The sequence below is a fragment of the Panthera uncia genome (genome assembly GCF_023721935.1).
Source record: "Panthera uncia isolate 11264 chromosome A1 unlocalized genomic scaffold, Puncia_PCG_1.0 HiC_scaffold_17, whole genome shotgun sequence".
NCBI classification, from domain to species: domain Eukaryota; kingdom Metazoa; phylum Chordata; class Mammalia; order Carnivora; family Felidae; genus Panthera; species Panthera uncia.
Genome location: NW_026057577.1, coordinates 27,602,939 through 27,614,644, shown reverse-complemented (window position 1 = coordinate 27,614,644; position 11,706 = coordinate 27,602,939). Strand labels below are relative to the sequence as shown.

Here is an 11,706-nt window from a genome sequence, read left to right as displayed (position 1 = left end):
TTGCTGGAGGACCCCTTAGCTTTTCCCCACCCCAGTGGCCAAGTTAGCTGTGGAGCTACAGCAGCTGATAACAAAACTTGGGTTCTAATTTTTGGGCCAGCCTCTCAACTATGTATCAGGTGACCAAGAAGTTGGTTCAGAGAAGTCTGATCAATGTTTTTCAAAGTTTGCTCAGCGCCAGATGGAATCAACTACCTGGAGCCTTGATTCTGAGCATCCAGCGAGAGGCCTGGGAATCTGCTATTTCACCAAGCCCCTCAGGAGATGTGATCTGCACTCAATTTTGAGAGCCCTGGCTGTGGGCACCTATTCCTGACTGCTGTGGAGAAGCTGAGACTGTCTTGGTTTTACACCCCTGTTCACATTCTCCCTGCTTGAGGGGGTGAGAGTACTATGTCTCCCTATTGTTAACCATAATGGGAGTTCACTGAGCCTGGTACTGGGTTTGTGAACACAATGTCCTCATTAGACTGCCTGGTATTTCCATTTTGTGTGGAGGTTTCTGCCTGCTGGGGTCCTAACATCCCATCAGAAACTGCAGAAGCAGCAGACATCACAGATGGCTCTGCCTTTGGACCCTACTCTGTAGCCCTGGATCCTGGATTCTCGGCCCAGCTCTGTACCTCTGTACCAAATGATAAGGGATGATGGGGAATCCTCTTAGGTCAATAATCTCTCAAGGCTGAAGGGGGCTCAAGTGATTTCCCAAGTGCTGTGCTTGAATGCTTCCAGGGATAGGAAATTCACTACTTACAAGTAAGCTCTTCTCTCAGTGGATCTGCTACCTGACGCCTGAACAAGACACCAGAGTTATGCTAGTTCACCTGCTCAGCTCCTGTGGACACATCCATTTCAATTCTTTCCAACATCTTTTGGAAACAGAGGTGTCACTGCTCTGGTTAAAATCCTTCAGAGGCTCCCCATTCCTCTTAGGAACTAGACCACAGTCCCTACCATGGCCAGCTATTTTTGCTGATCTTTGCTGCCTCATCTCCTTCACTGTCCCCCACTGTAGAACCCTGTCACACAGATCTTGGCTTGTTCTTACCAGGCCAGACTGGGTCTTACCATGGCCTATGTCTCTTTACGTGGTTAACTCCTGTTCATCTCTCTGCTCTCCTATATCACTTCCTGGATACTCACGTCTGGATCAGGTCCCTTGCTTATTCATGCTCCTAACACTCTGGGCCTTCTTCTGAACATCTGCCAACGTTGAATATTTTCACTCAAGCAATTATTTCACTCACGTTTGCCTCCCCCAGCAGACAGCAAAGTTCATTAAAGCAGGGCTTTGAGTTTGCTTTCTTGCATCCCCAGCATCTAGCAAAAGGCCTGGCAGGTATTTAATTGGCTGGCTGGCTGGCTCCGGGAAGGTGGGCCACAACCTGAATGGGTGTCGAGACCTTTGGGAATTAATCAAAGACCCTAAGTAGCTACACATAAAAGCCCTCAGAACTGAGCGCATCCATCTGAGGGCTGGGTGCCAGGGAAAGCCCCAGGGCAAGGACACAGCACAGCTGTGGCTGGTACCGAGCTGCCGAATGGGAGAGGGGCATCCGTCTCTGTGCTTGGGGCCTCCATTTCCCTACCGGTTCCCCGCGGGTCGACTGAGAACGGCCCCTGCGACTCCTGGGTGGACGCACGCCAGGCGCCTGGGACTGCGGAGGTCTGAGGGGCCGGGGCCGGGGCCGGGGCCGGGGCCGGTGAGGCCTCCGCTCCCGGCGAGGGCGCTCCAGGCCGGTCGTCCCTAGCAGTCGCGCGCCGCTAGGGCCGCTCTAGCCGCCGGGAAGTGGCGCGGTGCGAGTCGGGAAGGCGGCGAGCGGGTGCGGCCCTCGGCGGCGGAGGGCGCCATGGTCGGTGGCGAGGCGGCTGCCGCGGTGGCGGAGCTGGTTTCGGGGGTGCGGCAGGCGGCTGACTTCGCGGAGCAGTTCCGCTCCTACTCGGAGAGCGAGAAGCAGTGGAAGGCTCGCATGGAATTCATCCTGCGCCACTTGCCCGACTACCGCGACCCGCCAGATGGCGGTGGCCGCCTGGACCAGCTGCTGTCCCTCTCCATGGTGTGGGCCAACCACCTCTTCCTGGGTTGCAGGTGCGGACCCCTGCGGGCTGGCTGACCCTGTCCCCTGCCTTCAGACTTGCAGCCCTCCCCTCGGGCTGAGCTCCCCCTGCCAGTGCTGACCCCGCCCCCAACCTCCTGGCGCTCTAACCTGTGGCTGTTGACCACGTTAGTCCGCCCTTTTGGAAAGGTATTTAACCTCTGAGCCTCAGTTTTCTCATTTGGAAAGTGAGTTGTGATGACTGCAATGTTAAAGACTAAAAAAAAGCACCTAGCACAGGCTGCTATCTAGCAAGAGCTCAACCTTTGGTGGGCTCTAAAATGTCATTGTTATGTGTATTATTACTATTAATTTAAACTATCATCTTTGCCAAGTACTTTTTTAAGTGCCTTGGCTCCTTCCACCCACGTGGCAAACGTGCAGAGACAGAAACTGAGGTCTCCAATTTACATATGAAGTAGCTGAGAGAGGGCCGGATGGTTTTTGACAGGATTAGTGGATTTTACCAATTATGGCAGGATGTAATTTGTGGCCTTTGGCTTTTTCTCCCCACTCTCCCCTCTGTTGGACCTTTAGGAAGAGCCAGCCATTGCCTCTCTGCCTTTACAGATATAAAAGTAACAGATGCCTTCAAGAGACTGCTTTTGAAGTGCCTGTACCCGCTCATTGAAGAAGGTGTCAAATCTTGAAGCTCCACATCCTTTTATTTTAGCGTCCTGAAATTGTTAGGATAATAAGAGGACTCGGCTTAGTCCTGCTTTCTGTGCACCTTATGGATGTCTGACTCTGGTCACATGGCCCCTCCAACCCCTAGCCACTTGGTTTTGCTTTTAGATGTTGGGGCTTATTAGAACAGGATTTGAAGAAGCAGTGCCAAAGGCTTTTTCTCTATTTTCTAGGTGCCCTGGGAAATCCTGGGTAATGGGTTCCAAGATTAGGTAAATGTCAGAAAATTGGACAAATGAACAAATAATGATTACATTAGACCAGAATTCCATGTGTTTAAAAAATAAAATTTGGTCCTCATACTGTATCCATGCATATGTACTGCCAGATGTATAGTGCGTCTATTTTCGTAAATCCTTTTTTGGTTTGGAAGTCTTGAAAAGACTGCTCTATTGGCATTCCTAGAGCCACTTCTGAGTCCACAAGCTGGAAGAACTGTTTCCAAATTTACTGTTGAACATGTGTCCCTTTCCTGTAGTATCACATCAGAGCTCTAAGAGTCGAGTTCACAGTCCAGCTACTTGCAATTTCTTATTAGTCCACAGTGACAAGTAATTCCTCCAGGGTTTTTATCTTACTACTTTTTATTGTGCAGTTACAACAAAGACCTTTTAGACAAAGTGATGGAAATGGCTGATGGGATTGAAGTGGAAGACCTGCCACAGTTTACTACCAGAAGTGAATTAATGAAAAAGGTAAACAGGATTTCTCAGTGCATTTGAAATGGTATAGAGTTAATGGACCCTGCCTTTATGATGATATATGTTAGAGTATATTGTTTTCTGAATGTTCTTGTTTACTCCTCAAGGATTTAAGCCCTTTCATTAAAAAATTTTAAAAATTTGTTACTGAAGTATAATTGACTTACAATATCCTATTTGTTTCAGGTGTACATCATAATGTTTTTTTACATTATAAAATAATCTCCATGAGAAGTCTAGTTACCATCTATCACCACACAAAGCTTTTATAGTATTAATGACTGTATTCTCTGTGCTGTACATCACATCCTCATGACTTATTCATTTTATAAGTGGAAGTTTGTACTTCTTAATCCCTTTCACTTCAGTACCCACCTGCCATCTGGTAACCATCAGTTTGTTTCCTATGTCTGCGAATCTTTTTGTTTTATTTGTTCATTTTTTTTAGATTCCACATATAAGTAAAATCATTTGTCAGCATTTGTCTTCATCTGTCTGACTTATTTCACTTGGCAGAATAACTTCTAGGTTCACCTATGTTGTTGCAAATGTCAAGATCTTTTTTTATGGCTGAGTAGTATTCCATTTCTCTCTCTCTCTCTCTCTCTCTCTCTCTCTCTCTCTCTCACACACACACACACACACACACACACACACACACACACACATACATATATAGCATGTAATCTTTATCCCTTCATTTATCCATGGACACTTATGTGCCTTTTCACTTTTATTTCTCTGTAATTGGTATAAACCTTTTCACAGCTAGATAACTAAATTACACATTTTTGGTGGAGTAATACATCAACTCAACCTCTAAACTTTTTTATTTTTTAAAACATTTTATCTTGGGGCGCCTGGGTGGCTCAGTTGGTTAAGCGTCCGACTTCGACTCAGGTCACGATCTTGCGGTCCGTGAGTTTGAGCCCTGTGTCGGGCTCTGTGCTGACAGCTCAGAGCCTGGAGCCTATTTCACATTCTGTGTCTCCCTCTCTCTCTGACCCTCCCCTGTTCATGCTCTGTCTCTCTCTGTCTCAAAAATAAATAAACGTTAAAAAAAAAAAACCAAAAAAAACCAAAACATTTTATCTTTAGGTAATCTCTACACCCAACATGGGGCTGGAACTCACAACTCTGAGATCAGGAGTCACATGCACCACTGACTGAGCCAGCCAGGCACTCCTCCAAACTTCCTTTATGAACATTGTTTTGAGCTTTTTGCTTACTTTTTAAGAAAATGTTGGCTAGAGTGCTACTTTTTTACACTTATTGAAAAAATCTTTTTGGTAACATTTTTACCCCAGTGGGTGAGAGTCTAACCAGACTTGTTTGGCCCTTCTGACTTGCTGACGGGAATGTAGATGGAATAATGCTCACATATAGGTGTCCCCTGTTCTGTAGGGCTTAGTCTGATTTGAAGTTGTACACTTTATATGGTGAGCTGTTGCCTGTGGAGCCTTGTATCTGGGTCCTGGTGCTGGGGCCCTGGAGAGTGGCAGAAAGCAGCTCAGATGATGGGGCTGGGCATCCCGGTTGCTTTTCAAAATCCCCCCCAAACATGCTTTTTCTCATTTCCCTTGGCCTTTTTAGGCAGTAGAATTAATTGCTTCCTCTCCCAAAGTTTGTTTCCTTGGCACTTTACTCAGGCCTCTTTTAGAGGATTGTAAGCTTCTCAAGGGGAGAGATGGTGCCTAAAGTTTTAGTCCTTCTGTCTCTAAAACCTAGTATAGGCTTACCCTAGAGCAGCTCAGAAAAAGCTTACAAAATTGACCAAACCGATAGAGTGAAAGACTCATGCCCCCTGTTTTAGTCCTATCCTCAGAAACATAGGTAAGCTCTTGCCTTGCCCCAGTTGGGTCTTGTTTTGGGAGGCAGAGCATATAAAGAGGTTCCCTTCTATGTGGGTATCAAGGAATTAATCAAAACTTCAGCTTCCCAGAAAGTACTTCAGCCTCAAACATCATACCCCACTCAGTTTTGCTAAAAAAAAATATATATATAAATATATATATATAAATATAAATATATAAATATAAATATATATATATTCTTTTTTAATCTGAAGTTGGAAGTCAGGAATTGGAAGTTTTTGACTTTTTGGATCGTCTTCTGTAATACTTTAAAAAAAATCTCTAGTCAGTGCTTCAATGTCCCATAGTGGTGAGGTTCCTGGAGCTCAGTCACGGAGCAGCTAGATAGTTGCTGGCTACTTGAGTGCACCCCATGGGGAGGCGTAGGCAGGAGGAGTAGGATGAGCTTTTACTTCCTAACTGCTTGTGGCAGATTCTTTCCTTGCTTTTTGCTTCCAAGAGGTATTGTGCCCTCCCTAAAGACTTTTCACATCAGTTTTCTGTTACACTTCTCTGTCTTGTATGTAACTATACAATAGTGTAGTAGTGTAGTTAGTATACAATAGTGTACATAGTCTTTCCAGTCATGCTGGACTATGAGAGATCAGAACCATTCATGGAAGAGCACCTGGGTGGCTGAGTCAGTTAAGCATCTGACTTCGGCTTGGGTCATGATCTCATGGTTCATGGGTTTGAGCCCCACCCATATCAGGCTCTGCGCTAACAGTATGGAGCTTGCTTGGGATTCTCTCTCTCTCCCTCTCTCTGCCCCTCCCCAACTTGCACTTTTTCTCTCTCAAAATAAATAAATAAACTTTAAAAAGACCAAAAAACAAAACAAAAAAGTACCCTTCGTGATGTTTGGGTTGCAGATCAGGAGAGACTAAGGAGGTTTTGTAATTGATTGGTATGACCATAGACTGGTGTGCAGAAATTTGTGTGTGTGTGTTGTGCCAGGGTGTCTCTCAAAGCTGTTAATATTGTAAAGGGGTCTTGAACCTCAAAAATGTAGGGATCCTCTGCCCTGTGATATTCATTTTTGACAGTGTTATTTCATAGTGTCAACATCCAGAGAAGAGTCCTCAGGCATGAACCCAGTATCCCTGAAAGCAGCTCTGCCCGCAGACTAATTATTTTCATGTTGTCACCTGGAAGAGGCCTGCGGGGAGCCTATACTTCTAGAGTGTTTTTAAGAATATGTGTGTCTCAGCTTCCTTCAAATAAAATGTCAGTTGGTTAGGCGTCTGACTCTTGATTTTAGCTCAGGTCATGATCTCAGAGTTCGTGAAATGGAGCCCCATGTCAGGCTCCACGCTGACAGCACAGAGTCTGCTTGAGATTCTCTCCCCCTCTCCCCTGCTCATGCTTTCTCTAAAAATAAATAAATAAACTTAAAAAAAAAAAAAAAAGACTCTTGTAGATACTTCGATCCTAAGAAGTCTTCTGATGTGTGTGCTATGACAGACTCGTGTGGTGTTGAAGGATATCCCGGAGAGGCTCCTGGAAAGTGTTGTGGGGACTTCGCCGTTCTTTTGTCTCTTGCCTGAGGTGTTTGCATGTGATAGAGGCTAGCAAACATTAAACAATAATGCCAGCCCAGAGACCGAAAAAGCTTGATATTGAGCCATGTACTGAAAATGTCTGTTGTAGTTCTGCCCAGAATAGATTTTAAGCTCTGAAATTAGAATTTAGGTGGGTTTTGAAGCTGGCTAGCAAAAAGAAATGAATCAACTGGAATTGTTGGTATCTTGAGACTGGACAGTGAAGATAATTTAGGACATAATGTCTTTAAGATTTAAAAATATTTTGTAGTTATTCTGCACTTTTGAAGCAAATACATCTCTGTAGTCTATCCAGCTCTTAACTATTTTGGTCCCAGAGAAGAAATGAGCATTGGTATATCAAATAGATGGAGGGTATGATTTTTCTTTTGACTCAAATACAAATATATTGAGCACACAATCTGTTATTTAACAGCCATCCCTGGCCACTTACTAGCAGCCTTTGTAGTTGACCAGCTTTATCCATTAGTGAGCAATACTTAACAAAGAGCAGCAGCTCACTCAGTGTTATTACTCTGACTGTCAGAGTTAATATTTGCAGACCATGGTCTTAAGAAGAAAGAGGAGTGATTAACTAGGAAGCTGTCATTATTGGCTCATAGAATTTGTCAACTGAATTTCTTGGCCCATTTTTCCTGAGAACATTTTTATCCAAGAAGGAACATGGCAGTATAGAAAGTGACTGTATATGAAATGTGAAAGAGAAAGTAGGAAAACAAGAGTGCTTGCATTTCAAGAAGTTCTTTCTGTGCATTGTGTCTAGTCTTGGCAAGCTCTAAGGTAATGGAACAGCCACTCCCTTGGTGAAAGGAGATGTGATTTTAAGGCAGCAGTTAATTGTGAGCGTTAAAACAAATGCAGGGGCACCTGAGTGGCTCAGTTGGTGAAGTGTCTAACTCTTGATTTCAGCTCAGGTCTTGATCTCCTAGCTCGTGAGTTTGAGTCCCATGTCGGGCTCTGTGTGGACAGTGCAGAGCCCGCTTGGGATTCTCTGTCTTGCTCTCTCTGCCCCTCCTGCACTCTCATTTGCACCTCTCCCTCTCTCAAAAATAAACATTAAAAAAAAAAAATCTTTAAAAAATAATGTAAAACAAATGCAGCTTGTCAGATTAGTGGAGTTACATTTCCCCCTTTATCCACCAGAAATAGAAAAAGCAAGAAAAGCTTTATCTGACCCCACAGGTCAGTGTGTCGCCTGGTTGGTGCCCAGGATGAGAGAATCATGTGCTAACACCTTATGTCAAAGACCGTATTTGCAGCAGCCAAAGCTGTGGCAAGCTTGTGCTGCTATCGTCTTGGTCTGTCCTTTTAGAAATTTGAAAGATATCTTAGGGGGTTTTCTTTTCCTTCAGACTAAAGATGGTTTCTTTAAGTGATGTTGTATTCTTCTAACAGGAGGAAGACTTCTTATATTTTGCTTTTCCCAAGGAATTTTGCTTTTTCATTGCTCAGAAAGACTGAAGTGACAGTCTTAGCTAGGAAATAGGTCATACCTTGAAAACTCTGATTACTGAAAAGACTCTCAGATTGATTCACTCACATTGCTGAATGTTAAGGAAATCCGAATACAAGGTGACAGCCAAAATGATTTCTTCACACCCAGCTTAAAAGTTGTCTAAAGCCAAGTTTAAATTTATCAAAGGTGCTAGAGAGCACCCAGAAAGAATATATTTGCTTCATTTTGCCACTATTTGAAGACATGCATTTACAGTTTTTAATAGTGCGAAATCCAGAAATACATAAATAACCTTCACATCTCCTAACTATCCTGAGTCAATGTGAAATCTTGTGAATTACTACCTGGATTCAACTGATTTTAATTTAGAACAGTGTTTGTGTGATTCTGCTTTTAGAACCCTTCACTGCAGAGCATGCCATGAAAAAAGTTATATTTCAAGTATTTCTCATCACTTTTCATTGTGACATTTATAGATCACGAGTGACAAGAGAAAAAATTAGGCTCTAGGTTCCAAATGGATGGTTATGTTCATTGTTTTGTTGAGTTTTCTATATGTAGTAAAATAATTTCTGAGTGTACTTTCCACGTAGGTAGTACATAGTGTATCACTGCTGTATTTTAATTTATGGATTTGATTGGCTGGACTACATAGTTCAATAACCTGTTCTTTTTTTTCCCCCAGCATCAAAGCTAAGGCAGAAGATTCATCACATTTTCAACATCAGCTTAGGAAGGAGGCTGGGATGAATGTGACATTGACCACGGCAGCTCTCTTAAGATTCCTGGTATTTCAACCTGTAGGAAATCAAGAGGCAGTTGGAATGACAGATAGTCTTGTCTAGATTGGAGTTTTAAAAGGTCTCATTCTTCCAGTAGCTATCATTCTAAAAGTGTGCATGGATATTTGTGGATTTATAAATCATGCCTTTTTTTATTCTTACTTTTTGAATGTCAAACTTTTTGTTAAAAAATCCCTATTTTTTTTATGTTGATGTAATAATTGTAGGTAATGAATTTTACAATTTGGATTTTTCAACAATGTATCTTCAAGTCTGATTCTGTTTTATGGTGTTCCCTCCCACCCCACCCCCCTGCCCCCACTGAGGCAGACCAGCCTTTATTTCCTTATTTCTTTCTGAAGTTTATGCCATCTTTATGGCCATTGCTACACACACTTATCTTTTTTTTTTTTTTTTTTTAACGTTTATTTATTTTTGAGACAGAGAGAGAGCATGAACGGGGGAGGGGCAGAGAGAGAGGGAGACACAGAATCAGAAGCAGGCTCCAGGCTCTGAGCCGTCAGCCCAGAGCCCGACGCGGGGCTCGAACCCACGGACCGTGAGATTGTGACCTGAGCCGAAGTCGGACGCTTAACCGACTGAGCCACCCAGGCGCCCCACACTTATCTTTTTTTAAGAGATGAGTGAGAATCAAATCGTAGGCCTCAAGTACCTGCCAACTCATGGGAAGAGGCAACTTCTGAAAGGGCATCTGGCCTTTAAAACTGATACCAGATGCCACAGCTTGGTCCAGGCAGCCAGTTGATTTATAGATTCTCTAGAAGGTCTCCTAGGCTGCTGAATAAAACCCACATTCTCTTTTTCTGGAGGGACCCTGAGGGTTTTGGTCTTGTATATTTGTGGATTGCCTTGCACATATCCCCTGAAGAAATACTTTAGTGCAATGTTGTTTTGCTCTGAAGTTCTCATATTAATTTCCCTCTTTTATTTAATATATCTGCTCTTTATCCCCTCCCTCTTCATTTTATTTATAATTTTATTTATGACTTATTTTTAAGTAACCTCTCCACCCAACATGGGGCTTGAACTTAGAACCCCAAGATGAAAGTTTGCATGCTCTACCAACTGAGCCAGACAGGTGCCCTCTCTTTCTTATTTAATACCCACAATTAAGTACTTACCTCCAGGCATAAATCCGACCCTTGATCTTAGCCAAAATGCCAAGAAGCAATATCCAGGCATAAATCCTGAGAGAGGGACTTCATTTGGGGTCAGCAATATAATAGAGCAGGATTCACTCATCACTGAGCTTGGTATTGAGGGTAATGGTGAAAAAGACAGTGAACCCTGTCTTAGCTTAACCTACTAGTAAATTCAGGAAATTAAAAACCCAGAAATGCTGAAGAGAGCTGGCTGTGGGAGCATTTCTCTGGCAACAGAGAAGTGGGAAGGCTCTCATTGCTCAAGGCTAACCATCACATCTTGGATGGAACTCATCTCTGCGCATCCTGTGGCTCTAATCTGTAGTGATCACTAGGGTAGACCAAGTGAGCTCAAGACCTCCGATAGAACTTTGGATCAGCCATGTCTCTCCCTGGCCTTACCTGGGAAATGGAGATCATAGAAATCCCTACCAGACGGATGTGGCAGAGATGAAGATGTTGCAGGGCTAAGCCACTGCTCAGTGAGCCTCAGCCCCTTCCTCAAATATGGCCTAGCCTCTTTCTTTTCTGCTTACCTGTACAAATTTGTGAGGTTTAAAAACCAAATTATAAAGTGGGAAATACCAGAGTGGGGCTGTTCACTTTAATGCATCTTTCACAAGTTTCTCATCATGGATCCCATTTCCACTGTAAGATATAATGCCCCAGTAAAATAGCAATATCCTGTCAGGAATGTATCCATTGCATAAACCAAGCTTAATCTGTGCACAGATTCCATGCCTGCGCCCCGCTGCACCCCCCAACATTCTTCTTCAGTTTATTTTTGAAGACTTCTCTAGTTAACCAAAAGTAAATTTTCTGATAACCATTTTCTAATGGCTTATCTCATTATTTCCTCAGCTTAAGCTTTCTGTTTTTCTTCTCATCTAAAAAATGAACCAGTATTTTAGAATTTCATCCTTTATCTTTTTCTGGAATAGAAAGTAGCACAGAAATCTAAATTTTTGCACTGGAGCAGTCCTTGTAGTGTAGGTAAAACAGCCCACTCTTAGTGTTGAAACAGGAGTTTGCTGTAAGATACTTGCCTTGGTATGTGCATTCCTGTCTAACATGGGGTAAGGATCAAATGCGATTAAGAGGAAGGACATGGTAAACTGTCCTTATCATAACTAGAGAGTATCTTTTCTGTCAAAGACTTAAGTCTCAAGACCTTGTGAGAAGCAAGTAATAACAGTACTGTGTAGGGTGCTCACTTAACCATGACACCCTTTTATGTTACCCAGAAAATTCCTTTTTCCAATATTCCTTAGAGCCTATAGCCCAGCTGATGAAATTCTCTGCTTTGGCAGAGGCAAGGATTTTCCAAGATCCATGTGGACCTGTGGCTTACCTATTCCATGGGCACTGGGAGGAATCATTATCACTGCCCATCCTCTGATCCTTTG

General features: G+C 43.2%; 1 protein-coding gene and 1 long non-coding RNA gene across 4 annotated transcripts in view; one reads left to right on the top strand and one right to left on the bottom strand.

Annotated features, from left to right (window-relative positions):
- Nucleotides 1-1,828, bottom strand: part of LOC125935498 (uncharacterized) — an 80,561-nt gene extending 78,733 nt beyond the window's left edge. For all 3 annotated transcript variants that reach the window (XR_007461697.1, XR_007461696.1, XR_007461695.1), the window contains exon 1: nucleotides 1,590-1,828. This is a non-coding gene — a long non-coding RNA (uncharacterized LOC125935498). The remainder of the gene's footprint in view (nucleotides 1-1,589) is intronic.
- A 22-nt stretch (nucleotides 1,829-1,850) lies between these two features.
- CDKN2AIPNL (CDKN2A interacting protein N-terminal like) lies at nucleotides 1,851-9,290 on the top strand. The gene is made up of 3 exons (XM_049649199.1): nucleotides 1,851-2,089; nucleotides 3,379-3,478; nucleotides 9,041-9,290. Exons 1-3 carry the CDS (start codon nucleotides 1,851-1,853, stop codon nucleotides 9,050-9,052), a joined length of 351 nt encoding a protein of 116 aa, XP_049505156.1. The 3' UTR covers nucleotides 9,053-9,290.
- Nucleotides 9,291-11,706: the final 2,416 nt, after the last annotated feature.